The sequence below is a fragment of the Triticum aestivum genome, chromosome 2B (assembly GCF_018294505.1).
Source record: "Triticum aestivum cultivar Chinese Spring chromosome 2B, IWGSC CS RefSeq v2.1, whole genome shotgun sequence".
NCBI lineage: Eukaryota > Viridiplantae > Streptophyta > Magnoliopsida > Poales > Poaceae > Triticum > Triticum aestivum.
In genome coordinates, this window is record NC_057798.1 from 511,490,432 (window position 1) to 511,517,943 (window position 27,512).

Below are 27,512 nucleotides of genomic sequence, written 5' to 3' on the forward strand. Positions count from 1 at the left end.
TTGGGTAATAAGTTAACCAGAGAGTTTGCATTGTAATCTCGGTAGTACCGATTTCTCAAACTCGGTGAGACCGATTTTGATAATGAACATACACAGAGAGATTACAATCCCATCTCGGTGAGACCGAGATCCCTATCGGTGAGACCGATTTGCCTAGGGTTTGTGGCAGTGGCTATGACATCTGAACTCGGTGGCGCCGGATAGAAAGAATCGGTGGGGCCGAGTTGGACTTTTGGTTTAGGACATATGTGTGGATGTGGGAAAGTAGTTGAGGGCTTTGGAGCATATCACTAAGCATTGTGGAGCAAGAAACTCATTAAGCAACACCTCATCCCTTCTTGATAGTATTGGCTTTTCCTATAGACTCAATGTGATCTTGGATCACTGAAATATAAAATGCAGAGTCTTGATCTTGAAGCTTGAGCCAATCCTTTGTCCTTAGCATCTTGAAGGAGTTCCACATCCTTTAGTCCATGCCACTCCACTGTTGAACTTGTCTGAAATATACTAGATAAAAGTGCTAGTCCAACAAGAGATATGTTGTCATTAATTACCAAAACCACCTCGGGAGCACTTGTGCTTTCAATGTCCATTATCGAAATCGGTCTCACCGATTTTGTGTAGTCGGTCCTACCGAGATTACAATGTAAACTCTCTGTTTCCTTTTCGTGAAGTTTCGGTCTCACCGAGATTAGCGAATCGGTCCCACCGAGTTTACCTGACCAACTCTCTGGTTAGCTTATTACCAAAATCGGTCTCACCGAGTTTGTGTAATCGGTCTCACCGAGATTACGTTATGCCCTAACCCTAATCATATCGGTCCTACCGAGTTGCATGTCGGTCCCACCGAAAGCCCTAACGATCACATTGTTTACTGAATCGGCCTAACCGAGTTTATTGATTCGGTCCCACCGAGATCGGTAAATTGTGTGTAACGGTTAGATTTTGTGTGGAGGCTATAAATACCCCTTCATCCCTCTTCATTCGTGGAGAGAGCCATCAGAACAAACCTACACTTCCAACTTACCATTTCTGAGAGAGAACCACCTACTCATGTGTTGAGACCAAGATATTCCATTCCTACCATATGAATCTTGATCTCTAGCCTTCCCCAAGTTGCTTTCCACTAAAATCTTTTTTCGACCAAATCCAAATTCTGTGAGAGAGAGAGTTGAGTGTTGGGGAGACTATCATTTGAAGCACAAGAGCAAGGAGTTCATCATCAACACACCATTTGTTACTTCTTGGAAAGTGGTGTCTCCTAGATTGGTTAGGTGTCACTTGGGAGCCTCCAACAAGATTGTGGAGTTGAACCAAGGAGTTTGTAAGGGCAAGGAGATCGCCTACTTCGTGAAGACCTACCGCTAGTGAGGCAAGTCCTTCGTGGGCGACGGCCATGGTGGGATAGACAAGGTTGCTTCTTCGTGGACCCTTCTTGGGTTGAGCCCTCCATGGACTCGCGCAGCCGTTACCCTTCATGGGTTGAAGTCTCCATCAACGTGGATGTACGATAGCACCATCTATCGGAACCACGACTCAAAAATCATCGTGTCTCCAAATTGCGTTTGAACACTCCAAACCCTTCCCTTTACATTTTTGCAAGTTGCATGCTTTACTTTCCGGTGCTCATATACTCTTTGCATGCTTGCTTGATATGTATTGTGTTTGTTAAACTTGTGACTAAACTCCACTTAAACTTAGAGAAACTAAAAACTGCTACTTTTATCACCTAGTGTCTAATCACCCCCCTCTAGACACCTCTTCTCGATCCTCTCAATAAGACACACAAGATTAGTGATGCTAGCTAGCTGCACAGAATTTCCAACATAAAATTTACTGGAGAATACCCCTGGACGCTCTCAGCGATCAGTGACTTCTGGCTGTCAGCACAAGTGGAAAAAAACTGCAATGAAATGGCTACATAGTACTCCAATATTTTTAAGTAGTGAACAGAAAAGGCCTTGGCTACATAGACCAAGAGCAAGGCGTGCGCGGTGCCCACCCAGCACGTGGCCCAACAAGTATAATTCAACATAATAAAACATTTGGTACATCAAAAGGAAATAGGAGTAGTTGTTTAGTTTTAGTAAGTTTAGTGTCGATAACAGACCACGAAGATATACCAAAAGCAGTTGAGGTATAGGCAGTGAACTAATTGGTTTGCATGTGCATGGCGAAGAAGAAATTTTTAATTTGTTGCCAAAGCAAAGCACAATGGTTGCCCAAGACAACATATCCGCATCAAGTTCATTACAAATAGTAGGGTTGCAAGAAACCTATATAGTTCTAATAAGCAAAGTGAACATTATATCAGGTAAAACAAACATAGAGCTCAACAGTTCAACAACCATCATTAGAAGAGATTCACGTCTCATATCTCATGAAAATACAACGATGAACTTTGTTTGAGACCAGTCGATTCTGCCACAACAATCCTTTGGAATGGCCTCCCAACATGACATAATCGAGGTAGAGATTAGAGTAGACCATCTTTTATTAAAAGATAAATTAATAGTGCAATAACCTATGCGTCGTACATAGCAGTAGGTAATGACCATTGTCTTAAAGCGAAAATGACTGTAAAGATGTAGTTCCTCTAAAAATGGAGCGCCTACAAAGCATACATACATTGATAGTGGTTGTTAATGATCATTGTCACAAACAATGGGCATGGACAGCCGAGTCAACGAAGCGGCAGATTACAAGGAGGTAGAAACCACTTAAACCTGAACTTTTACACTTAAACCAGGGGATAAAAATATGGCAAGTTGTGGCAACAAACAATTCATTCCGAAACCACATGAATGCCAACATAGAAAACAGAGAATGGTAGAGGAGAATCACCTGCAACAATGCAGGTCCAAGGAAACAACAGGCTTTAACAATGGCACCATAATGTGACGATCCTTGCACACAAAAAAACGGGAGTAAACCGGAGATGTCATGAGAATATAAATTTGTCAAAAGTGCAGGGATCAATGCACGGTATTTATCAAACCGAAACGCGCTAATTGGTTTGGGAGTACAACATTCACTTGATTTTATTTGGAAAAAAGGGAGTGTCTAACTGATTGATGGTGGATGTAAGTGTGAAGGAGGCAATGTAACTACAATCACACATGATGATGCCTTCAGAACAAATAAAACAACCCAGCAAGAAGCATATAACCCTAGAGAGCAATGTCAAAAGATACAGTCATCAGCATTAAAAAGCTACAATTTAGCCTATTTAGATTATACACAACCAAGAGAAGCTCTTGGATCTCCTAAGGAGACAACAATGTATAGAAGAGCTAGCCACCCCTCGTGTAAACAGTGTATGCTTTGTTAAAAGGAAAACAGAAAAAAAAAACCACTCACCTTTTGGTCGGTCATGACCATATGTATACTCTTGATAGGGCCATCATCGAAGCCACCCCGCTGGTACCATAGCCTGGAGATTCGTAGGTAGATGTGCTGGTTCCACTCGGCCGAGAAAATGCCAGATAAGTCGACAAAATTGTACGAAGCAGAGGGGGTTGGATAATCTATGGCACATATGAAAGAAAAAACAGTTTTGGCACAAGTTTTAGGTAAGAATGATACTTAAACAGTAAATAAAAACAACTGATTAGAGTTATTTCTCAGTTTAGATAGAAAATAAAGAACCAATGATTGTTTACATATAGCAGAATTATGTCTGAGTTTAGATCAAAAAGAAATAGGCACCGATTGTTTCCATATAGCAGAATAAATGCTACTCCCTCCGTCCGAAAATACTTGTCATCAAAATGGACAAAAAGGGATGTATCTAGAACTAAAATACATCTAGATACATCCCCTTTTATTTATTTTTATGACAAGTATTTTCGGACGGAGGGAGTAGGTGAGTAATTCGTTGATGCCAAAATCACATAATTAGATACATATCCATAATTAGTTAAAACCATGGAAAGAAATCATATATAGTATAAGCTGGAAGACATAGTACATCAAATTTGAAGGAGAAGCACTCTAGATAACATCCATTGATTTGATAATCAGCAACATCAATATAAATGAGAACAATCTTTAACCGTAGTATCCTATACAGCACCCGGAAAACACATTAGCTTACTCTACCTATATAACTTTCTTGTAGAGGTCGAACGAGAGCGAGACGAAGGGTACCTGACCAATGGGGACGAGATCACTTCTCCGGTGTGCTCCCTCTCCGGTCAAACCATAAGACAACCCTCCGCCACGGCACCGACCGAACTGCAAATTATCCAGAAACCTCATGCAAAAAAAATTGGTATGAGAGAGAAGAAATCTTTACATAAGACAGAGAAGAAATCCTAACCAGACTAAATCAAGGATCAACAACAAACAATAAAAGATCAAGAACAACTTATATGCAATAAAGTTATAAGAGAGAATAAATCTTTACATAAGACGGCTATAAACACTGGAGCATAAGTAAGAAACACCTTTAAATACAAATAAAAGGGGTTTGATGTTCATTGCATAGTGGGCTCAGATTCGCCTTTCCTCGATCATATAACCTATCCCCATCATCTCTTATCACCAGATCAATCTGTTTATACAATGGAGCTGCCCTGGTTATCAATCAACAAGAATGACCATCCAAGGACAGATCAATAGGTATCACAGGATCAAAAAGGATTCTAGAGACAACAGGGAGGATCCAACTTGATACCCACAGGTGCCTCGATTGCTCAAAGGCACACTTATTTCAGCCACAGTTAATCATCATCGCCCTAGCACGAACACCACCGCCATAGACAAAGCGAAATGACGAGAATACCCTGGGGGCACCAAAATAACGCGCGGTGGAACGGCCGGGTATGACACCGCTCATAGGGAAAAATATCCAACGGTTGGAGACGATCGGGTAAATATCCGACGGCCCACAGCGACCGAGCCTGAGATCCAACGGCCAAAACAGCATCAAGGAAACGATCGGACAGCCAGAATGCTCTAATCGCTGAGAACGCTCAGGTTTCGATCCGTCTCATGTTTCTGGATACAGTAGCCAAAGCAGAGGAGCAGGAGGAAGATGGAGTTCACCGAGGGAGGTTGTAGCCGAGGCAATACTCAATGCGCGTCGGGGTTGCGCCTGAACGCCATCCAACCGGCGAGGAACCACATCGGAGTTGCGCCTTGCACCGTCCCGCCAATGAGCACAAACGCATCAAACAACCTGTGTAAGAAAGGCATCGTTGTTTATCAGAAACAACTATTTAGGAGGGAGATGACCCCCCGATCGCTGCATTCCCCACCTGAGAAGAAATATAGAGCCATCCTACCAAGTGTGGTTAACTTACACTTACATGCATAAAAATCATAATCAACTTATGGAAAATGTCAAATTTAAACCAAGAGGATTGTTGTTAGCATGTACCTAGTAAGATCTGTTATAGTATAAACATTAAGCAACCACATTGGTAATCTAAACCAAAAGGTACAGTAGAACCAAACTTGCACATTTTCACCACATCTTAATATACTCGTACGTCTGGTAATTTCTCTGCATTAAATAGATAAAAGGGAAAATAGCCTAATTAGCTTGCCCGCCGACCCAAAAGAAGAAATGAAGAAATAAATACGATTAGCTATTGACTGATCATGAAAAATTATGAGATCGCAAACGGTGATAATAGCTTCTTGAATTCATCTACAATAGATAAAGAATATACAACAACTGCATTCTATCATCTTATGAGCATCTCCTCAGACATCCTATGGGCTGCTAAAAGGATCACATGTACAAAGTAACAGAGGGACGCACCAGGCAATGGCCTTTGTCACACACACACAGACAGAGAGAGGAGGGAGAGGGACGCACCAGGCAATGGCCTTTGTCGCCCACTTCTGGTGCCGCGAGCTAGTCAAAGGCTTGCTGCTGCTGCTGCTGTGGAGGCCGTCGTCGGGCGCACTGCAGAATTAGAGGCGGACAGCCTCAGCTCGTGCTCCTCCTGCTAGAGGAGAAGGGGCGGGGAGATGTGGACAGGAGGGTGGGTCGCGACAATGGAGATGGCGCGCTCTGCCAGGGTCTTCTCCTCTGCTCCGGCCATTGACGCACCCTCTGCAGGGTCGGAGCAGGGGAGCAAGAAAGATGTGTCAGTGCATAGATACCTGAAAAACACTTCCATTGTCAGTTCACAATCACTGAGCCTCTACTTAACAGAGGCACTTCAAGTAAAACAACCGCCAACAAACAATAGAAGTAACTAACTGCAAGACACTTTCGATCGAGGACACAAAAATGTTCACGCACACCAGCATCCGGCATGAACTTTCTGACTACTCATGAAACAAATAGTATACAACCCGTTTGTCCAATTTCTTATTCATGATTTGGATGCCACTCTAGAGCAAGAAAGTTCTACACAGTAATGATCGTGGCAACAAAGGCCCCCGTAAATATTTTCAGATTTGAGACCCGTGGAGTTAACACTTCCAACATTCCAGCACATCAGTTCTTGTAGGAGGGTCAAAGGAAAAGAACAGTCATCAATCTGACCCTTTTAGATGTCTTAAGACTCTTCCCATCATGGCCAAGCGTAAAGAAGGTGTTCATAAATAACAGATGCAGCAGCATATAAGGTCAGACTAGTGTAAGCTAACTTCTCTACTTGGAGTTTTGCATTTTGACTCGCTTCCACCAGTGCCTTGACTGTAGAGTCTGCATCACATATAGTTGCCTGCGCATCTTGAAACTTGGCTATAAGAGTAAAAGCTCAAATGATTTCTGCTGTGCAAGAACTTTGGTCTCTGAGAGCTCAGATTCAAGTGCCTAAAAGAATGATCATAGTTGAAACAAGGGATGAAGAAAGTAAATGTAATATCCATCTGCAAATACAAACTCAGCCGCTTCTACACAAAATCCATCATGCCTTTGCAGGGTAGAAGTACAGTGGTGCATTGACTCAAGCAGATGCACCTTCACACAATCCACATTTAATCTCTAGGTAAAAGATTTTTCTATCTATCGATGAATTGAGATGCAAAACTTCTGCAATTTCTCAAAAATTAATACCACACCCCTGCATGTACATTTTGTGTAAGAGCCTTGTTACTGGAAACATAAACAAGTCTACTGTATTATTTATATCCCGGCGAGGTAGAAACAAGTCTACAACCGATGCTCATTTTATTGTACAAACCCAATTGAAGCATAGTCTGCTTTTCTCAAAACCAACAAAAGATACAGAGAAAGGTTTTCCATGGATGCCTAACGGCCTTTACCGATGTTGGGCATTTAAAAGTGTTACCTCTATCTCTTTATGCCATGAAACAAGTGATGTTGCAGCATCATTGCCCTTTCCCTGCATCTTTATTTCCAGTTCTTCCACTCTACCTTCATAGGTAGGTCTGTTGATCAATCATCTGCGACTTCAATGGAAATCATGCAGCAAGACTCATCAAGAAATAATCATCATTATATTCTCGCAATATCAAGTCTACAGCAAGTAATCAGGAAAAAAACTTGAACAAACAAAGGATGCAAGAGGGAGGAGGGAGAGGGTGAGGAAAGATAAAGGAAGGGAGGAAGGAGGGAGGAGTGGTCGCTACCTGCCTCTGGACGGGTCGCCGGCGCAACTTCGGGCGGCGGCGTTGCTACGCGGGAGCGGCTGCTCCAGGGAGGGAGGCGCTGCTGGGCACCTGTACCGGCGGCGGGGCAGCGGAGGCGTCGGCCGGCAAGGCGCGCCGCGGCGGCGGGCTGACGGTGGTTGTAGGCAGGCCGCGACCCTGTCCAGATCGAGGGGGGCGAGGCCTCCCCCCCCCCCTGGCCCGCGGCCCCGTCCCAGACGGCTGCACGTCGTGGCCCGGAAGACGCGGAGGTGGAGGAAACTGGAGGAGAGGCGCAGGATCTCGGGCTCGATGCGTGCGATCTCGACGTCGGGCTCGTCCTCCTCGCGCTCCTGGGGTGGGCGGTGGTTCTCCTTCTCGCCCCTGCTCACGGGCGTGCGGTGCGGCGGCGGCCGTCTGGGTGAAGGAGATGACGGCGGCGTGGGGCTGGAGCTGGACGGTGGCGGGGCAGGGAGGCGCGGGCGGGTCTAGGGTTTGGAGGGAGGGAGAGAGGCGAGGCAGGAGGAAGAGGAGAGGGCGCGACGCGAGTGGGGGAGGAGCGACGACCCCGTGCTCACCCTGTCGAATTGGATATTTTTCCAACCATGTGAAATGACGAAAATGCCCTCGGGGGCACTTGAATTACGCGCGGTGGCAGGTCGGGAGTGAGCTAGAGCGCTCGGTTTTTATCCGACGGTCGAGGGCGCTCGGGAGGCGGATCGGACGGCCGGAAACGCGACGGCCAGGAATCCCAAATCACTGAGAACGCTCAGGTTTCAAGCGGTCTCTTTTTTTTTGAACATCAGTATAGACACAAGCGCTCATATACACGCGCATGCACTCATCTCTGTGAACGCATACACACACCCTATCCTTATGAGCACCTCCGAAAGACTGAGCCGGCATATCATCTTGAGATTTACGACGTCACTGTAGGTGCCTCGTCGTCGACGGGAACGTCTCCTCCCACTGAATGTGCATCCCTGGAAATCTTGAAATAAATTCAGGAATAAATGCGAGCACCAGGATTTGAATCCTGATGGGCTGGGATAGCACAGTCCCTCTAACCATCCAACCATAGGTTGGTTCGCAGCGGTCTCGTTTTTCTGGATGTGTGTATGTATGAGCGTCGTGTGTACTGTATGTTAAAGAAACACTAGATCATCGATGGCGCGCGTTGTTGTGCTCGTCTTTTTGTAATATTGAATGTTAGGGTTTGATGCAATTATGTGGAGCATTTTATCTAAAAGCTAAAGCAATAGTAGTATCATATATAATTTTGTGTAATTTCATTTACCTGAAAATGAAAGCAGTAGTAATATTGTATATAATTTTGTCTAATTTCATTTTACCTGAAAGTTAATGTAGTAGTAGTAAGGTAAAGAGAGAATTCTGGACATGCAGCATTAACACGAAAATTCTCCACTCCATCTCATAGTATCGGAAGCAAGCATGATAAAATCTATTTCTTATGCAAAGATTCAGTTTACTATCCCATGCATGTGGAATTTCCCAGCAGCTGTTGAACAATATCACAACTGTTCTTTTTAACACCCTCTTTCTTATGACCAAGATAGGTTTTGGGATAGCTGATTACACACCTTCTTTCCAGAACTTATTATGATTTTGGATCGAAGCTACGCATGATCTAAAAATAAGCATGAATCTCATAAAAGAATATCTACTAAAACAGAATCAACGCAAATCTTGGTATTTTAACTTGTTAGGTGCAACGTCATGAACCTATGGAATACTTGCTCGGCTATCTTGGCACCAGTTTATGTACTGCTTCCTCAAGACGGGGAAAGGGTACTAAAAGATATTGATCTAATTTAAAAAATATTGAACAAGGCATAGCATGTAAAAATTTGTCAATATTGTGGATTCTTTTGATATGACCGAGTTAAACTAATTCAGATCTACTCCTTCCGTCCATAATGTAAGACGTTTTTTGACACTACATAGCAATTGCCACAGAAAAATTGGCTCCCCTGGAGCGTGGAATATAGCAACTACGGTCATGCGTAGGTGAAATCACTCCCAAATCCTTGCTTACAAATACCAGGAACAAGAAAGCATCATAACATCTAGAAATTGAATAACTCCAAGCTAAAGAGGACTCGCCTTATTTCGCCAATAATATCACTTAAGTATCTTAAGTATTTTCACTGGTTACGCAAAAATAATAATCTGTAGAGGACAAAGAAAGCTTCTATAGCGGCAAAGGCTAAGGTAATAAAACTGGAAGATAGATGACTCACAGTCAGTATTTAGCATTAAAATGGAAACTCTCTGGACCAGGGCCATATCCAACTGATCCCTCAACATATCCTTCTCAGCAGCAACATTCATAGGACGTCTCACAATTGATATCTTCTCTCGCAGCATATGCTTTACAGTAGACACTGAATACAAAAGGTTGCAGGTCTTTATAATGGCTTCTTTCTTCTCCTGCACTTCTTGCCGGGTTGGTATGCATACACCATTCTTTTTAGCCTCTTGAAGCCACTCTTGAACTGTTCTTCAAGGGCTGGAGAGTTAGAGACCCGAGTCATCTGCCATCGAGCAGCATTAGCTTCATTATCCCATAGAACATTGAGATACTTGCATGTTTTGTAACTCTCCAGCTTGCCGATTTGGGTCACTGGCATCCATGTTTCTAACTATGCACATCATGTACTTGGGGGTGCCTGATTTTATCTTGCCAATCCCAAGCCGCACAAAGCAACCAGATACGTGGTCCTCAAAAAAGGGTTACATGAACCATTTCACCAGCTTGTACCTCCGAAGGGTTATGCTGTTCACATCATCAAACATGAGAGGATCAAGTCTACTTGGTGATTCGTCAAACTCATCATCCCGATTATCATCAGCGATCCGAACATGGTCATTCATCCCCCCATCATTGCTACCGTCGCTCGGGGGGATTCTAGCCTTGCATCTATTAGGCAAGCAGCTGCCCTTGGCGACCAGATCCTTGAACCTGTTATGGTACCCCTCCGGATCCTGCTTCCTCATCCTCTTGGCCCATAGCTTGTCGAGTGTGCTCTTGGTGGCGGACCTGACCATCATGGTGGAGGCCTGCAACATAACAAGTTGCATTCATCCGCACACTACAAGTCCACTAAGGCAAAAGGTAGTTCAAGTACGCACATTGAAGTTTGATCATGATAAATTCAGAGAGACCAAGCACATAACCATCAGCTAGATGGATGAATTGAAACCACTAATTTATGGCCAACTACTGACAGTGTGATGAGCATATAAAGATCCATGCTTTCAATTGCATCAAATCAACTGCAAAAGTGACCTTCGGTCCATCAATTCAAGCATCCCCACCAGTTCCATTTCCTATCATGTCTTCTTTAGAGTCACTTAGACCAAGATGGATGCCATTTATTCTTCTATTATTAAAGAGGCAAAGTTTAGTCCGATAAGTGAGTATTAACATTGTCATAATTTTCACGAGGAAGAAATTACCTGACAAGAACTGACATGATATTTGCACATCACCATGGTTGGAATTTCATCAAACGACCATAGCCCAGATCCCCAAAGGTCAAACTGCCATCTCAGACACAAGGAAATGAAGGTTATAGTTGAAGTTTCCATGTCTAATTCATGTCCTGAACAAAGCGAATATGAGTCAGCTGTGTAGCAAGTGGAGGTGAGCCGGGAGGTTGCCATCAGTCATGCCTACGGGAGTGCAGTGATGAGGAGGACAGGGTGCAAGGAGCTGCACATCGCGTGCGTTTACCACTGACCCACCGCCCCAACCTCCCCTTGCTCACGCGGCCCTCGCCATCGGCGACTCCGGCTTCAACTCCCTCCCCGCGCCGCCAGGAGTGCCTCGCCTTATTCGCCTTTCTCTCGCACGATACCCACCTGAGGTGCACCTATGTTTCACCCTAGACTGGGATCGGAGGGGTGGGCGTGGGAGGCGGCGGCGACCTCGATGGAGATAGATGAGAGGTTGGGGATCGGGAGGGGAGCGCCGCCACCAGGCCAGCTGATGAGTCGCAAGGAGAGATCAGAGATTCGTCTCGGTATACTATGGCCCAATCAACCGCAGTTCGGCCCAATCAACCACAGGCGTCCAATTCTGCTACCGGAGTAGCGTCCCTATAGGACAGCTGGCCCATTTGCTGAGAAACGTAAGAGACGGTACACTAATGGCAATCTGACGGTCAAAAATTGCTAGATCATGAGAATGAACGGCTCTGGATGCTGATGGCCTAAGAGGGCAGGGATTAGGTGCGGTTATACGCTGTGTAGCAAGTGGAGGTGAGCCGGGAGGTTGCCATCAGTCATGCCTACGGGAGTGCAGTGATGAGGAGGACAGGGTGCAAGGAGCTGCACATCGCGTGAGTTTACCATTGACCCACCGCCCCAACCTTCCCTTCCTCACGGCGGCCCTCGCCATCGGCGACTCCGGCTTCAACTCCCTCCCCGCGCCGCCAGGAGTGCCTCGCCTTATTCGCCTTTCTCTCGCACGATACCCACCTGAGGTGCACCTATGTTTCACCCTAGACTGGGATCGGAGGGGTGGGCGTGGGAGGCGGCGGCGACCTCGATGGAGAGAGATGAGAGGTTGGGGATCGGGAGGGGAGCGCCGCCCCCAGGCCAGCTGATGAGTCGCGAGGAGAGATCAGAGATTCGTCTCGGTATACTATGGCCCAATCAACCGCAGTTCGGCCCAATCAACCACAGGCGTCCAATTCTGCTACCGGAGTAGCGTCCCTATAGGACAGCTGGCCCATTTGCTGAGAAACGTAAGAGACGGTACACTAATGGCAATCTAACAGCCAAAAATTGCTAGATCATGAGAATGAACGGCTCTGGATGCTGATGGCCTAAGAGGACAGGGATTAGGTGCAGTTATACTTGTCCTTAAATAAATATTTCACTCTGCCCACGACGACACGACGCGAGCCGCAGGCCGGAACCGACCGCGCGCACTCGTGAGCCGCAGGGGAACGCACCTCCGCCTCACAAGCCACGCGCCGCACCGCCACCCCGCTGCAGACGGGGCCCAGAAGAAACGTAAAGAGCCCCACCGCAAAACTTACGTTACGCCCTCCCTCGGCACGGCTACACGCCTACACCCACACGCACGCACGCGTCCCTCCGCCACACTCCAGGACTGCATACCCCGGACGCTGCCCTGGTGCCGCCCCAACGCCGCGCCGCGCCGCCCCCCTCCCCCTCCCCGCCGCCCCCGTCCCACACCCTCGCGCGCGCGGCCGTAAACGCGAGGGCGCCCGTGGCCGCCGCCGCCGCCCGGATTGCCGGAGCGGGGAGGGCGGGAATCTAGGGTTGCCCCCCCGATGGACGGCGGGGAGAGGACGTTCAAGGCCAACTTCACCGCCGAGGGGGTGGCGCTGCTGCGGCAGCGCGTGAGGGCGAAGCTTCATGAGCTCATGGGAGATTACACCGACGACACCCTCGTGGTGAGTGCCCCCAGCCCAGCCCATCCCCCGCCCGCGCGATGAGATGTGATCCCCCGATCCATCGCTAAAACCCTAGCGGTTATTTCCGCATGATTTTGTCCTGTAGGAGTAGATAAGGTTAGCCGAATGTTCGGATTTCGCGGGATCGTGTGTGCTGGTGGAATTGGGTTAGTTTAGGTTCATGCACAGTACCGTGCTATCTGCATTGGGGTTTATTAGGTGCCATTCCTATGTTCTGAGGATTGGGGAGTCGTTTGATTTTCCACGCAAGCCCAGTCGCTGCACTTGACATGTGGAGTAGATGGTGCTCGTAGTATATGGGATGAGATTATGCATTTTCTAATGGAGTATGGGGAATTAGCTAAACCAATATTATTATTTCTTGTGGGATAGATTGCTTGTTGATTATTGTTGCTGAGTTCAAGCATTGGTTCAGTTTTCAGTACATGTCTAATTGGAGTGCTCCCATTGTCTGATTTGTCTTTCGGAGCTTGGTTTGTTTTAGATTGACCTTGCTTATACAGGTTTTGCAGGAGACACGGATGCCTTAAAAGAGTTGATATTAAATGTGCCTTCATTGTACAAGCCCACAAACCACTGAGATTGCTGACCTAACTATTTCTTTTTTGTGTGACAGGAATATGTCGTGGTGTTGCTCAGAAATGGAAGACGGAAGGATGAGGCTGCAAAGGAGCTGCAGGTTTTCTTAGGCGATGACAACAATGCATTCGTATCCTGGTTATTTGCTTCATCTAAATCTTTGTAACTAAGTTTCTTTTCTTGTATACCATTTATCCGGCTATACTGATAATGAACGGTCATGCAGGTTGTGGGATCACCTCTCCTCAAATTTGCACCTTTATGTGCAACCCAAAGCTGTCTCTGCTAATGATGAAGCTAAAAACACTCGCAGTACTGCTAGAGGATTGTCTGTACAGACTAGTCGTGTACCTGAAGCTGAAACTCAGAAAACAACAAGAGTTCAACCGAAGAGGGAGTGGGGAGGAATTGTTCGCGAACAATCAGAAGCTGTTCCCCTTCGAAGTGTTGTAGCTCCTGTTTCGCATGCAGAGGACAAAACTAATCATACACAGGCTGTAAGACGAACCCGCTCACCGGACATGCATAACCATAGAAAGAGAGGCAGAGAGGAGGACACACGGCCAGCCAAGGTCTCTAAGGCTCTCCCAATCACATAATCTGATTTTTCAAAATCTCGCCACATTCATGGCATGCCTTTTCTGTTGTTTTATGTTAGATGCAAGTCTTATCATGAAAGGCAATCCCATATTAATAAACTAATATCTCGGCATATGATTTCCTGTAATATTGTAAGTATATTAGACAAACATGCTAATTGACTTTGTTTTTGTATTTCAGTTGCCGAGTACATGATTGAGTAGTATTCTTTTTATGTTCACAACACATGTATTCTGATAATATTCTTATAATTCTTTAACACTTTGTCTGCCTTTGTCAGTGAAGAAGAATTCTATTAGGGAATGCTATTTGAAAGATCTGCTTTTGTTCTACTTGTGTTTGGGCATAATTAATAAATTTTATTGTTTACCTGTTATAAATTCATAAAACCATGATGTGCCTGCCTAATCCTGTTATAAGATTTGTATTTAGCTTCTGATAATTGATTTTTTTTTCTGTAATTAAGTTAGTATATATATAACTCCCTATTCTATTTTGTAAAGCGTACTTTTGGAAGCTCCTAACTTTCAAGGAAATCTAGTTCCAGTGTTCCACCCTCGACTATGAAACCTGATATATAGCACCCTAAACTTTCAAGACTAGACTGACTTCAACCATGACAGACATGAAATTGATGGGTCAACCATATTACTTCTGCTATGTGTGTTATCCTTGTTTATCTATATCACTATCGTGTATGATTTCTGAACCTGCTGTACATCTTATAGCTGTTTAATTTCCATGCGCTGAGCAGCACATCAGTTAAATAAAGTAATAGTGTTGTAAACATGTTATATGAATGTTTTAGGCCGTGCAATGCACATTTTTCTTGCTAGCAATACTCTATTGCGCACTTGCATTCATGTTGTGTTTTTTAATTCCTGTGGTTTGTGTTGTCCTCTCACCCTAGCTTGCCATCTTTGCATTGCTCCTTGGCTATTGTCCTGTCTACTTATACAATGCCAAAACATATTATTGTTCTGCTTGAGCTCCATTTTTCTAGCAATGCCTGTAAAAACCTGCTGCTCCATTAATTCTTTGTTCTTTGTGGTAATAGTTTCCTTATGTTTTTCCAGAAGACATCCCATGAAGTCATTGGTGCACCACGCCGGCTTCTTCAGTTTGCTGTTCGTGACGCTGTTAGACCTGTGCAGCCACCGACCCCGAGGTCGGAGTTATCTTCCAAGCGACTTCGTTCTGTGGTGTCTACCGTAGAATCAGATTCAGCAGCTAATGGTAGGTCGCAGAAAATGAAGTCTGATGTGAGAGTACCAGGTGCTACAGCAGCATTTAGAGCCGCAGCTGAGGCTGCTGAAGATGTTCTCAAGGACAGATACTCCTCGGAAAGCGTCTTTGACAGGTTGGGTAGAAGGCCTCTGTTGACTACCACTGAAGAACCATTCGATTTCAGAGAAAAAGATCCAGAAGATGGAGAATACGAGCACATAGATAATGTCCGAGCAGAAAATCAAGTAGAATTTCGTGAAAGAAATCAATATGTTGCCAGGGATACTTGTATGTATGACAGCGGAACAGAGAAGGCTGCTGATTCTGCATTCGATATTGATCGGTATGATGACACCGGTGCAGTTAGATATAATGGTGTGAATCCTTATCAGAATAAATTGCCTTCTAGTGGAGGCAAAGAGTCATCAGTAAAGCGGTACAATAAGCCAGAAGGAGCTGCTGGGGTAAGAAGCGGAAGGTCGATAGCCCAAGACACACATGCTAGCTCAGGACCAAGACCATCTGAAAAGATCTTAAATATATCTGCTAACAATAATACGCGGAATCCTCCCTATCATGAAACTGCAAGAAATGTTGGCACATTTGAGCATCAGGTGCCCATTGGGAAGAAAGATGTTGGCTCAATAAAATCAAATGCGACAGTTGCACATGCTAAAGTTACACGCATGACCGATAAATCCAAAGTAAGTTTCCAAGGGCTAGCATCTTCACTCCTTTTGAAACTATATATTTGCCAAGTGCATGAATAACTAGATTATACGAAATTGTTTTCCATGGCATTAGCACCTTGAGATTATCACCTAAAAAGTTGAGCTTCTCATATGCTATGCTCAGAAATGTACTCTTCTTTAAATTTGTTTGAATTCAAATCATCCAGCAATGTATTATGTATCTTTGAAGACTAGTGTCAATTGGTACAGGAACCGTCCAACTCCTTAGAAACAGGAAATAAAGTCAAAATCAAGCCATGAGCTCATGAAGTAGAATCTATGATTTTCATGCTGGATATCTTATCGTAATTTTGTTGTAACACACATTATACGGACAGGTCAACAGATCTGATAGGTTTGTTGGAACATAAGCAGCGCTGGTATATTTGCCTACATCATTTATGTATTATTTGCTTCTCTGTTTGTCTTCTGTGCCCGCACCCCATTTGTGCAACAATTGTATTTTCTGTGTTGTTTTGTGAGGGATCCCCAGGGTAGGGGAATGTGCAGGTCCAGTAAATATCACCTTAAAGGGCCATATGTCTATAGCTGTTATATAATACTAACCTTACTTTTAAAATTACATTGCAGGACTTGGTGCACTCAAGTTCATTGTTGGAGGCAGCGAAGGCTTCATCAGTTGGTATGTAAAGCATGTGTTGCTCAAGTGCTCATTGCTATAAATTGACCACCTTAATCATCTGAACGGAATGTCCTTGTGGAAACTCTTAGGCCCCGTTTGGAGCATATGATGGGAAAAACGTAGAAATCGGGAAAACCTAGGAATTGAGATGGCATGCCTCACAAATTCTATGGGAATAGAAAACACATGAATTGAGAAAAATAGATGTTTGGATTGTTGGATAGGAAAAACATGTGAAACTTTCCGAGTTTCAGACCTAGGCCACTGCCCATGACAATTAAGCCGCTGGCTTTCTTCTTTAACAACTAGCCTCGTTTTCCTTGCATATGTGAACATATGCCTTCACAATGCCATTTGCAGGCTAGAATGTTTAGTACAACAATCAAGTGATGATACTTACCGAACCTTGATGATGAGATCCGATCTGTTGTTGCGGCCCGATCTTTCACGGCACTCCACCTTCAGCAACAGCAACCTCTAGCCCGTGCACGCGATGTACGTGAAGTAGAGCGATTGAACCTGAAGTTTTTGCGCGAGAAAACCAATCTCGACGATGGTACTCACTCGCAAAACAATTTCCTCGCAGAGAAATCACAACAGTGGTTTTCTGAAGCTTCTTCCAAAACTTAGGGATTTTTTTACAGCTTCTCTCAAAACTCGATACGGGTATTTACCCTAAAAGCACATCATGTCTATTCATAAAATATAACCTGCGTTACATGGTGCACCGACCAGACCTTAAATCGGAGATGGCCATCTTGAGCTGCAAGCTGGCCAACTCAAACTTTACAAAAAATAAACTATACTTTCTAAAATAATTAGATTACATGCCTTATATTTTCTGGCACATAACCATTACAGATCATCGAGAAAACAAACGACACTTTTGACCTAACAAAGACACACCTGCAGGTGGACTCCATCCTGCAGCACAAGCACATCAAATCCTTCGACGAGGACTCCGAGCGAGCACATATAGCTGATCTGGTGGCCGTGACCTTCCAAAGTAGTAGTAGTAGCCATGGACTCGTTTCTGCTTCTTATCTATTTGGTTTGCATGCACTTGTACCTGGCTCCAAGAAAACAAATCCCTTTTGACATTACTAAGGTCCATGACATAGTTAGGGACTCCAACTTCTCCTGATTCCCATGCAAAATATCTAGCAGTCAATTCTTCCAGATAAATACACGCACATGTCACAATAATTAGCTCCCCCTCAACTTTGTAATTCTTATCAACAATCTCCAGATTTGGCTTAACAGAAACATCACTTGATCAACAATTGGATTAATGTTGCTAATGATTGATGTGGCCGTATCAAGTCATCCAATGCATCGAAGAGATTGACCTCCAACAGTCAGGCGAGTTGTGGTTGTATGTGACCTGCTAATCCCACCCAACAAATTCGCGCTAATCCAATCTGAGAATTTTGTACAGTTGAATCATGGTATTAAAATAGGTATCATGTCTAAATTAGTCAGGCACATATAACACGGGTCATGCCTTTCTCACCATCCGCTGCCGTCGCCGCCTCCCACGCTTGCAGGTCGTCGCCCCCTGTCACGAGTCCTGCTTGCCCCTCTTACTCAGCCGCCACCTGATGCCACAGACGCCCATATACGCAGGCCCCCTGCCTCTCCCTTGTGGCTTTTGGTGCACGCGAACAAGCGAAAGGCAGCGGTGGAAGCGCCTTGAAGCTCTGTTTTCACGCCAGGAAATTTTCCATTAGATATGACTGGATGTTTATTTTCCTGTGAAGCGTGAAGGGTAGAAACCCAATCCTGTGGAATCTTATTTCATGTTCCTGTATTCCAAAGGCCCCAAAAGGGAAAACTTTCTTATGATATTGATATCCTCTAAAATTCCTGCAAAAAATCAGTTTTCCAAACGGACCCTTATAGCTTATTAGAACCATACCATTGCCTTTACTACTACGAACTAATAACCGTAGTTGATCATTCAACACATCCTTTATTTCATGGAAAGTTTCTGCACCAATTTTCTTTTAGATATCTTTATTGTGGTATGATTTTTTTTACCCTGTTAAGTTAACATGTTAGCTCTGTAGGTTTTCTACCCACTCATTTGTTAAGCAAATTCTTTTTTTTTGTTATTATTTTCAGCTGGTGGATCTACAGGCCAACCTGAAAGCGCCCCTGATTCTAGAACTGTCTTTGTTAGCAATGTAAGTATTTTTTTTTCTTTTACCCTTCTGGTTATGAAGAGAAGAGTTTCTGTGTCACCAGTGATTGTTTTATTGGGCTTTTTTAGGTACATTTTGGCGCAACAAAAGATGGTCTTTCTTGTCATTTCAACAAGTTTGGGGCTGTGCTAAAAACTCTTATTGTATCTGATGGTGCCACTGGTCAGCCAACAGGGTGTGAATTCTTACTCCCCTCTGAACAGTCCAAAATATCATCATTTATTTAGTAATATCCTAAGTTGTGTTTTTTAATATCTTTTTGTCTTATCAGCTCAGCATACATCGAATTCTTGGAAAAAGAATCAGCAGAGAAGGCGCTAACGCTGAATGGAACATCTTTTATGTCACGCATTTTGAAGGTAAAACTTCCTTGACCTAAGTTCTATTTTTTGATAGGTTCTGTTGGAACTTTTTTGGATGACATTCATGATTGAGTTGCTCTAGTACAATTAGGTATTGAACATCAAAATGATAATATACTTTTGTCTTTATTGGAAGCTCCATTAGTTGGACCATTCTTTCATCAGTATGCTCATTAGTGTTTTCTGTCTTGCATGCATGCGATCATAGCCTATCAATAAATATGGAAGTAGAAAGTATATTCGAGCAATTCAGAAGATTTTGCACTTTCGAGTGTTCACGTGGAGTACTTTTCATGACTTGTCGTGCATATCTGTTAACTATATATAATGGTGTGCTGCAGGTTGTTCGAAAAAGCTCTGTTGAAGTGCCTCAGCAGCCTGGCTGGTCACGTGGTGTTCGTGCATCACCATTTGCTTCCAGGCTCGTTAGAACCGCATACCCAAGGCCGACATTCCCTGGGGCTATGCGTGGACGTTTAGCTATCAGAGGTAATGCTCGGAGTTTTCAATGGAAGCGCGGCGCTGCTGATTCGGTTGATGCCGGAAAACCAAGTCAAGCTACACCTGTAACACCTGGGAGTCAGATGGTAACTCCGGTAACACGAAGCTTCACCTACACACGCACCGAGCCAAAACAGGATGTTGGTGCGACTGCAAACGTTTGATTAGCTCAGCCACAGCATGCCTCGTTGGTTCTGATGAAACTCACAGAGATAGCTCAAAATTCCTGGCCATTTCATAGTTTAGCCTCGTTTGGTAAATACTATTTAGTTGCAGAGCTTAGTGAGTGGCTGGTTTTATGGAACTGAATATTTGAGCCATATTCTGTGAGTGATTTTGTGTGTTCCCCCATCGGAGAGGCATTCATGCTGTGCTGGTTATGTTGAGTTTGTGGGAGTGGAGAAATGTCAAAAAATGATGTTGTAGAATGTTAGGCACATATGAACATTATTTATTATTGATAGATTATGCCAGCTTCCATGGAATTCTTGTTAAACTGTGTGATTGTGTATTCTTTCTTCTCCAGGAGTTCTAATACTATGCCATTCTTGTATGATTTTCCACTTCTGTATGTAGTGATCATGCATGTAACACCTGTCCATTGATCCGGGATGTAATGTAGTAGGTGTGGCAGTGTACATATTTTATCCAAAGAGGGTACATTCTCATCTTGGAACCAGGGAAAGCTCACGGGTAGCACAAGTCCAAGCATCTCTGTTGTCTTACTGAAAGGTAACAAACATCTCTGCTGTCTTACTGTCTTTCAGCTGAGTATTATTCTCTCTTGTTTGGACTAGACTTGTGGCTTATGCTGATAGGATTTCCATGGTGTTGACCATTTTAGGGATTATAATACCAAGACAGTTTTTTTTACTGCCTTTACTTGCTTGTTTCTGCCCAATAATTGAAGTTAACTTTCATTTGGGCCATGATTGAAAGTTAACTTTGTGACACTGGTCTAACCACTCACGCACTATCTGCCTGGCTTATGACGGAGGCAGATAGATCTTAGACGAAAGCAAAATCCACTCTCCGAGTAGAGACTGTAGAGTGTGGTCGTTGCAGAGGCCGTGATGCTCCAGTCGAATCCTGACTTCCCTAGGCAACGATCCTGGAAAGCGAGATCAGACTCCCACGGTCCATTTCTATCCGCATCACTCGAGTGAGTTGACGGCAACTACCACTCCGTGTCGTCCCGTGATAACTCACTCGTCACATCGCGTCCAACAGGAAGGACAAGGGCGCCACTCCAAAGTCCAAAAGCGCCCGTGCCCCGTCCAATAGCTCCACGGCGAATAATAATGCAAAAGCTGCCCCGTCCAACCTGACTTAGCCTACCAAAAAACAAATCCCTGCACAGCCCGCGGTGGAAAGCACATGTCAATCCCGCGCCTACGTGCTGCTACTCTACAATAAAGTCCGTCCGTATAGTCCATCCAACCCGCAGTGAAAAATACTCTGCCCCGCAATACAGCCAGCCATTGACCAGCAACAGCACGCGCTGTCCGTCCGTAGCTCGCTCGGCCACTCTGCTCCTGCCTACACTCACTCACTCGTTCATGCACCGCACCTCGCCGGCCGGCCGCCCGGCTCCCTCCACATCCACGTCCATGGCAACCACCGGCGACGCCTGCCTGCCTCTCCTCCTGCTCCTCCTGTCGCCGCTGATCATCTCCTCGTCCTCAGCGGCAGCGGTGGAAGCAGAAGCAGAGCAGCCGGTACACGACCTCCTGCTTAGCTTCAAGGCCTCCCTGCACGACCCCGCCGGCGCCCTCGCCACCTGGTCCAGCTCCACGCCCTACTGCAACTGGTCGCACGTCACCTGCACGGACTCCTCCTCCTCCGCTTCTTCGCCCGTCGCCGTCTCGCTCCAGCTCCAGGGCCTCGGCCTCTCCGGCGACATCAACGCCACCGCGCTCTGCCGCGTCCCGGGCCTCGCCGGCCTCAGCCTCGCGTCCAACGCCTTCAACCAGACCGTCCCGCTGCAGCTCTCGCGCTGCGCCTCGCTCGCCGCCCTCAACCTCAGCTCCGGCGCCTTCTGGGGCCCGCTGCCGGAGCAGCTCGCGGCGCTCGCCTCTCTCACGTCGCTCGACCTTAGCGGCAACGACATCGAGGGGACCGTGCCGCCGGGCCTCGCCGCGCTGCGGGCGCTCCAGGTGCTCGACCTGCGCGGCAACCGCCTCTCCGGCGTGCTCCACCCGGCGCTCTTCCGCAACCTCACCAGCCTCCACTACCTGGACCTGTCCGGCAACCAGTTCTTGGAGTCCCAGCTGCCGCCGGAGCTCGGCGGGATGGCCAGCCTCAGGTGGCTCTTCTTGCAGGGGTCAGGGTTTAGCGGCGAGATACCCGAGACCTTCCTTAGGCTGGAGCAGCTGGAGGCTCTTGATCTGTCCATGAACAGCTTGACCGGACCCGTTCCTCCGGGGTTCGGCCTCAAGTTTCAGAAGCTGCTGTCCCTGGATTTGTCGCGCAATGGCTTCTCTGGGCCGTTCCCCAACGGCGTCGACAAGTGCCTCATGCTGCAGAGGTTCGAGGTGCAGGGCAACGCGTTCACCGGGGAGCTCCCCGCCGGCCTCTGGTCTCTGCCGGACTTGCAGGTCATCCGCGCCGAGAACAACCGCTTCTCCGGCCGGCTGCCCGAGTTCCCCGGCGGCGTGTCTCGGCTGGAGCAGGTTCAGGTTGACAACAACAGCTTCTCCGGCGCGATACCTCAGAGCATCGGCCTGATCCGCACCATGTACCGCTTCTCCGCCTCACTGAACGAGCTCAACGGCAGCCTGCCGGACAACCTGTGCGACTCCCCGGCGATGAGCATCATCAACATCTCCCACAATGCCATCTCCGGCTCGATCCCCGACTTCAAGAACTGCAAGAGGCTGGTATCCTTGTCCTTGTCCAGCAACGGTCTCACCGGGACGATACCAGCCTCTCTTGGGGACTTGCCGGTGCTGACCTACATCGACCTGTCCAGCAATGGCCTCACCGGCGCCATTCCGGCAGAGCTCCAGAACCTGAAGCTTGCGTTGCTCAACGTCTCGTACAACCGGCTCTCCGGCCGCGTGCCTCCGGAGCTGGTCTCCGGCCTTCCCGCCGTGTTTCTTGAGGGGAACCCAGGCCTGTGCGGTCCAGGGTTGCCGAGCGATTGCGATGCGCCATTGAGAAAGCATCAGGGCCTAGCACTGGCTGCGACGGTGGCCTCCTTCGTTACAGGATTGGCTCTGTTGGCAGTAGGGGTGTTTGCAGTTTGCAGGAGGATACGTGGCAACAGGCCCTCCTCCCCATGGAAGCTGGTGCTTTTCCACCCAATCAAGATCACCGGAGAGGACTTGTTCGCCGCGTTCCACGACAAGAATGTGATCGGAAGAGGAGCATTTGGAAAGGTTTATCTGATCGTGTTACAAGACGGGCAAAAAGTCGCGGTGAAGCGGCTGTTCAGTTCAGCCAAGCTGACATTCAGAGAAGTGAAGAACGAGATGAAAGCGCTGGCGAAAATCCGGCACAAGAATATTGCCAAGATTGCAGGCTTCTGCTACTCGGAAGGGGAGGTCAGCGTCATATATGAATACTTTCAGAGAGGAAGCTTACAGGATATGATCTGTGCGCCGAAATTCGCGGTGGGATGGAACGACAGGTTGAAGGTTGCACTGGGAGTAGCTCAAGGATTGGCATATCTTCATCATGATTATACTCCTCGCATGCTGCACCGCGATCTGAAGTCGAGCAATGTGCTACTTGCCGATGAATTTGAGCCCAGGGTTGCTGGGTTTGGGATTCATCGTGTCGTTGGGGAAAAGGCGTACCGATCTTCCTTGGATTCGGATTTGAATGACAAGTGCTACATCGCGCCAGGTATGCATTTCTGTAGTGTAGTTGAATCAGTACACCAGGTTTTGAAGAGCCTGGCACCCTATCCTATGCATTTGCAAGGTGTTCGCCTTGTTACCAATTTGTTTTATGGCTACATATCAAGAAGGTAGAGTTGGTGCTATTACCATTGAATAGATTTATGGCTGCATAAATTTTTACTGAAGTTCTCTTCTGTTTTCGTGAAACCAGAGCAAAACTTCACAAAGAGCCCAACGAACCTCATGGACGTCTACAGCTTTGGGGTCATTCTCCTGGAGCTGATCACCGGAAGGCCAGCAGAGCAGCCGGCGTCCAAGGACTGCTCGGACATTGTTAGCTGGGTGCGGAGGCGGATCAACCTGATCGACGGCGCATCGCAGATACTCGACCCCAGCATTCCCCACACGGAGCAACAGGGCATGAAGGCTGCCCTGGAGCTCGCGGTGCGCTGCACGTCGGTGAAGCCTGACCAGAGGCCGGACATGTATCAAGTTGTGAGGTCGCTGCAGGCGCTGTAGTTTGTACCTTTCATCCACGGACACCACCATACTCTGAAGTTGCTATATGATCTTTGACTGGAGAAGCACTTCGGTTTGTGATATTCTGAGTTCAGACCATCTGTTACCATGTATTTCGTGCCTGTTGTGTATATTTGTGTGATTGTCATGACATTGACAGAATAAATAGAAATAAGACGCCTGTGTGATTCGCTTGTTTATTCAGCCAGCAGCTTTGAAGCACAAAAAGAGCTTCAGTAGAACAAGTCAGTGAGCAGTTTTGAAGTATACAAAACGAGCTTCAGAAGAACATGTCATGCATACAGCGATTAAACAACAATTCCAAGTTGCAAATATCTGAAAATCCTCCTCTCTTATTCCATCATAATATGATGAACATAAGTTTTACAAACATCGATTATTACATTACAGGACATAAACACACAAAAGATGATAGGGACTAGAGTACAAACCAACAACAGTACTGAAGCAAATTATTTTAGGAAACAGATGAATTAAAACAAACTATTGGCTACAATAGGCAATTACACTGCCAGTTCTTCAGTGCTTCTCCATATGAGAGGCTCTTGCTCAGGCATGATAAACTCTTCAGTGCCTCTCCATATGAGAGGCTCTTGCTCAGGCATGATAAACATAACTTCCACCGATGTGGCCGGTGGTGCTCACTATGTCGCCAATCTGCTTGGCGACGCATCAATCCTCCAAATCTTGCTCACGTTCAGCCCGGACCCTTGCCCGGGTCTGATAAACTTTTCTTCGTGCACTTATGTTGCAGTTATTCACTATGTCGCTGAGAAAGTACCAGCAGATTGTGCTCTGTGGAGGCCCCGGAACGACACCAGCACCAGCAACGGGAAGGCAAGGTGTAGACCTCCCAGTCCCCATGTCAAAGACCATGCCCTGATCCCTGCCCCTCCCGCCGATCCAATACACGCAATTACCCTTCAGTCCTGGAACATCTTCAGCATACATCGATACCGCATTGTTCCTCCCAACAAACACCGAGTAGCCTCCCAAGTCCGTCACGGCATCCCAGCATGGTTGGCGCCGGGGATAATACCTGAGAACAAGTATTTCATTCTCGGCTACACGGCGGTGACCGCCTCCTGGCAGCTGCAAAGTAACCGTGCAGCTTGCATTCCTCCAGATTTGATACAGATTACCGTCGCAGAACACCAGGTTCTTGGCACTAGTAAAAACCGACACCGTGTTGTATGGCGCGGCAAAACAGGTAGCAGGGTCGAACGGTAGGTTGCACTCAGACAACATGGGCTCGACTGTGGCCGGTGCATTTAGATCCGGTCCGACAGATCCAGGAGGAACTCTCCTAAGAGGCATAAACACATCTGGGCAGAAGGCAGCCTTCATTGTAGCAATTGGAAGCTGCTGCTCTCTCCATCTACGATGTTCATAGCAGAGCATGCGCAAGTTGCGCTGTCTTCTTCCCTGAAGACTGAGTGAGGGACGCCCTAAAGGCATCTCTGGCTCTGATGGGCCAGCTGGATCCTCGACGACGATAGGCTTCCTGCGGCGGCGCTCCGGCAGGCGGAGCACGTGGACATCTCCATAGCGGGTGAGGCAGTAGACCCTACCTTTTTCATGGTAGACGACATCGGCGAGCTGATCTCCGCTGGAGAGGCGAACGGGATCGAGGATGGCCCACCTCCTGGCCCCCGCGGTGACGTAGGCGAGCCTGTCGATGTCGCAGATGGCGGCGGCGGCGAAGTCGTCCCTGGCGGGGTTGGGCGCGAAGACGAGCTTGGAGACCCAGCGGCTCTCGTAGATCAGCGGCGGCAGAAGGATCTCCGTGGCGGTGATGGGGTTGAAGAGGCTGAACATGCTCTGGCCGCCGTAGAGGCAGACGGAGAGGGCGAGCCAGCCGTTGCTGGAGCCGACGCATCGGCCCCCCGAGAGGATGTTCTTGAGCTCGAAGGAGCGGTGGGTGGGGAGCGACGCGGCGGACGGGCAGCACCTGGCGTCGTCGAGGACGACGAGGAGCGACGGGGACGGCGGCGAGAGCGCGCATCGCCAGGCCGTGCAGGCGCCCCGCGCGCTGGCGTAGCACTTGAGGTCGAGGCTGTCGCCGATGCGGCAGAGGAGGTCCGCCGGCAGATCCGCCCAGCGCCGGAACGGCGGCATGGCGGCGGCGGCGGGCGGGCTGTGTCTGGGAATGGTGGCTAGGCCATCGGGTCCTAGGGTTTCATCTGCCGGAATGGAGGCGATTGCGAGGTTGGGGAATTTTATGCTCCATTGTCGGGTGGGCATCTTTCGGACAAGCACCTGGGGTTCTTCCAGATTGGCGAGCTGGTCCGGGCGCCGCGAATGAGGGCCGCGTGTCTCCCTGCCCGTCCTAACGGGTTTCCCACACCTGCCGGATCTCACATCTTTTTTTTTTTGAGACAACTCACGAAGCTTTTTATTGATTCGTCACAATGTTTACAGGGACGAAAGAAAGATCTCCGGGATGGCCTAACCACACATGGCGTCCACCCCCGAAAGATAGAGCATGCTTCGCTAAGTTGTGAGCTTCATAATTTGAGCTCCTAAATTCATGGCTAACCTTACACATATCGAAAGTTATAGAATGGCTTAAAATTTCATGTACAATAGCACCATATGGAGATGCGTCCTCCTTCTTCAGGGAGTCTACTACCTTCTTGCAATCCGATGCAACATGAATGCGCCTTTGGTACAAGTCCTCCGCAAGTGCAAGTCCCTCCCTTATCGCCATGGCCTCTAGCGTTTCCGGATCCCCAATATGCTCCATGATCAGCGCAGAAGCTCCCAAAAACAGAACATCTGAACTTCTGCAGATTGCACCCACAACCCCGAAGCGAGCCTGCCTTGGTGCGGCCGCGTCCACATTGATCTTCACGCATCCCGTGGCCGGAGCCTGCCACTGGGTTGGCCTTGTAGCTTTGACAATGGTCCTTCGAGGTTCACTTGCCTTAATATATCTCAGGTCATCAAGAAAGCTTGTGATAAATCCATAAATAGATTGCGGTGATTGGAAGATGTCCTCATAGATCGTTTTCCTTCGGGCTCGCCAAATCGCCCACATAATAACAATCATGTGTGCAAACATATCTCTGTTCAAAACTCCACTCATAGCAAAAAGCCAATCCTTGGGATGTTCTTCCACTCTATACACAAGATGATTGACCAAATCCTCCGGAGCTAAGGCCCAAACACTGCTTGACATCGGACACATAAAGAGTGCATGTCTCCAAGAGTCAGCCGCCCCGCACAAAGGGCACTTGTCCTCGGTAGCCATAT

At 47.1% G+C, this 27,512-nt stretch overlaps 3 protein-coding genes and 1 long non-coding RNA gene across 8 annotated transcripts; 2 read left to right on the forward strand and 2 right to left on the reverse strand.

Annotated features, from left to right (window-relative positions):
* Positions 1 to 2,472: 2,472 nt before the first annotated feature.
* LOC123045735 (uncharacterized) lies at positions 2,473 to 8,111 on the reverse strand. 5 transcript variants are annotated; one of them, XR_006421569.1, is made up of 6 exons: positions 7,558 to 8,111; positions 7,257 to 7,377; positions 5,828 to 6,117; positions 4,150 to 5,182; positions 3,361 to 3,456; positions 2,473 to 2,906 (listed from the first exon to the last, which is right to left on the reverse strand). It is a non-coding gene; the product is annotated as an uncharacterized lncRNA (long non-coding RNA). The 5 variants fall into 5 exon arrangements; XR_006421567.1 differs by having other exon boundaries at positions 3,361 to 3,527; XR_006421570.1 differs by having other exon boundaries at positions 2,473 to 3,527; positions 5,828 to 6,067.
* A 4,564-nt stretch (positions 8,112 to 12,675) lies between these two features.
* Positions 12,676 to 20,368, forward strand: LOC123045736 (protein gar2). Its single transcript, XM_044468911.1, has 9 exons — positions 12,676 to 13,004; positions 13,642 to 13,742; positions 13,831 to 14,176; positions 15,281 to 16,135; positions 16,754 to 16,805; positions 18,930 to 18,991; positions 19,078 to 19,184; positions 19,281 to 19,368; positions 19,713 to 20,368. Exons 1-9 carry the CDS (start codon positions 12,882 to 12,884, stop codon positions 20,034 to 20,036), a joined length of 2,058 nt encoding a protein of 685 aa, XP_044324846.1. The 5' UTR covers positions 12,676 to 12,881; the 3' UTR covers positions 20,037 to 20,368.
* A 906-nt stretch (positions 20,369 to 21,274) lies between these two features.
* On the forward strand, positions 21,275 to 24,440 carry LOC123045737 (probably inactive leucine-rich repeat receptor-like protein kinase At5g06940). The gene is made up of 2 exons (XM_044468912.1): positions 21,275 to 23,721; positions 23,929 to 24,440. Exons 1-2 carry the CDS (start codon positions 21,432 to 21,434, stop codon positions 24,234 to 24,236), a joined length of 2,598 nt encoding a protein of 865 aa, XP_044324847.1. The 5' UTR covers positions 21,275 to 21,431; the 3' UTR covers positions 24,237 to 24,440.
* Positions 24,441 to 24,569: 129 nt separating this feature from the next.
* LOC123045738 (uncharacterized) lies at positions 24,570 to 26,516 on the reverse strand. Its single transcript, XM_044468913.1, has one exon. It carries the CDS (start codon positions 26,499 to 26,501, stop codon positions 24,930 to 24,932), a length of 1,572 nt encoding a protein of 523 aa, XP_044324848.1. The 5' UTR covers positions 26,502 to 26,516; the 3' UTR covers positions 24,570 to 24,929.
* Positions 26,517 to 27,512: the final 996 nt, after the last annotated feature.

Coding starts and splice junctions, on each gene's coding strand:
- LOC123045736 (XM_044468911.1), top strand. CDS start 12,882: ATGGACGGCGGGGAGAGGACGTTCAAGGCCAACTTCACCGCCGAGGGG. Junction 16,136..16,753: donor GCATGACCGATAAATCCAAA/GTAAGTTTCCAA, acceptor ATTACATTGCAG/GACTTGGTGCACTCAAGTTC. Junction 18,992..19,077: donor GAACTGTCTTTGTTAGCAAT/GTAAGTATTTTT, acceptor GGGCTTTTTTAG/GTACATTTTGGCGCAACAAA.
- LOC123045737 (XM_044468912.1), top strand. CDS start 21,432: ATGCACCGCACCTCGCCGGCCGGCCGCCCGGCTCCCTCCACATCCACG. Junction 23,722..23,928: donor CAAGTGCTACATCGCGCCAG/GTATGCATTTCT, acceptor TCGTGAAACCAG/AGCAAAACTTCACAAAGAGC.
- LOC123045738 (XM_044468913.1), bottom strand. CDS start 26,501: ATGCCCACCCGACAATGGAGCATAAAATTCCCCAACCTCGCAATCGCC.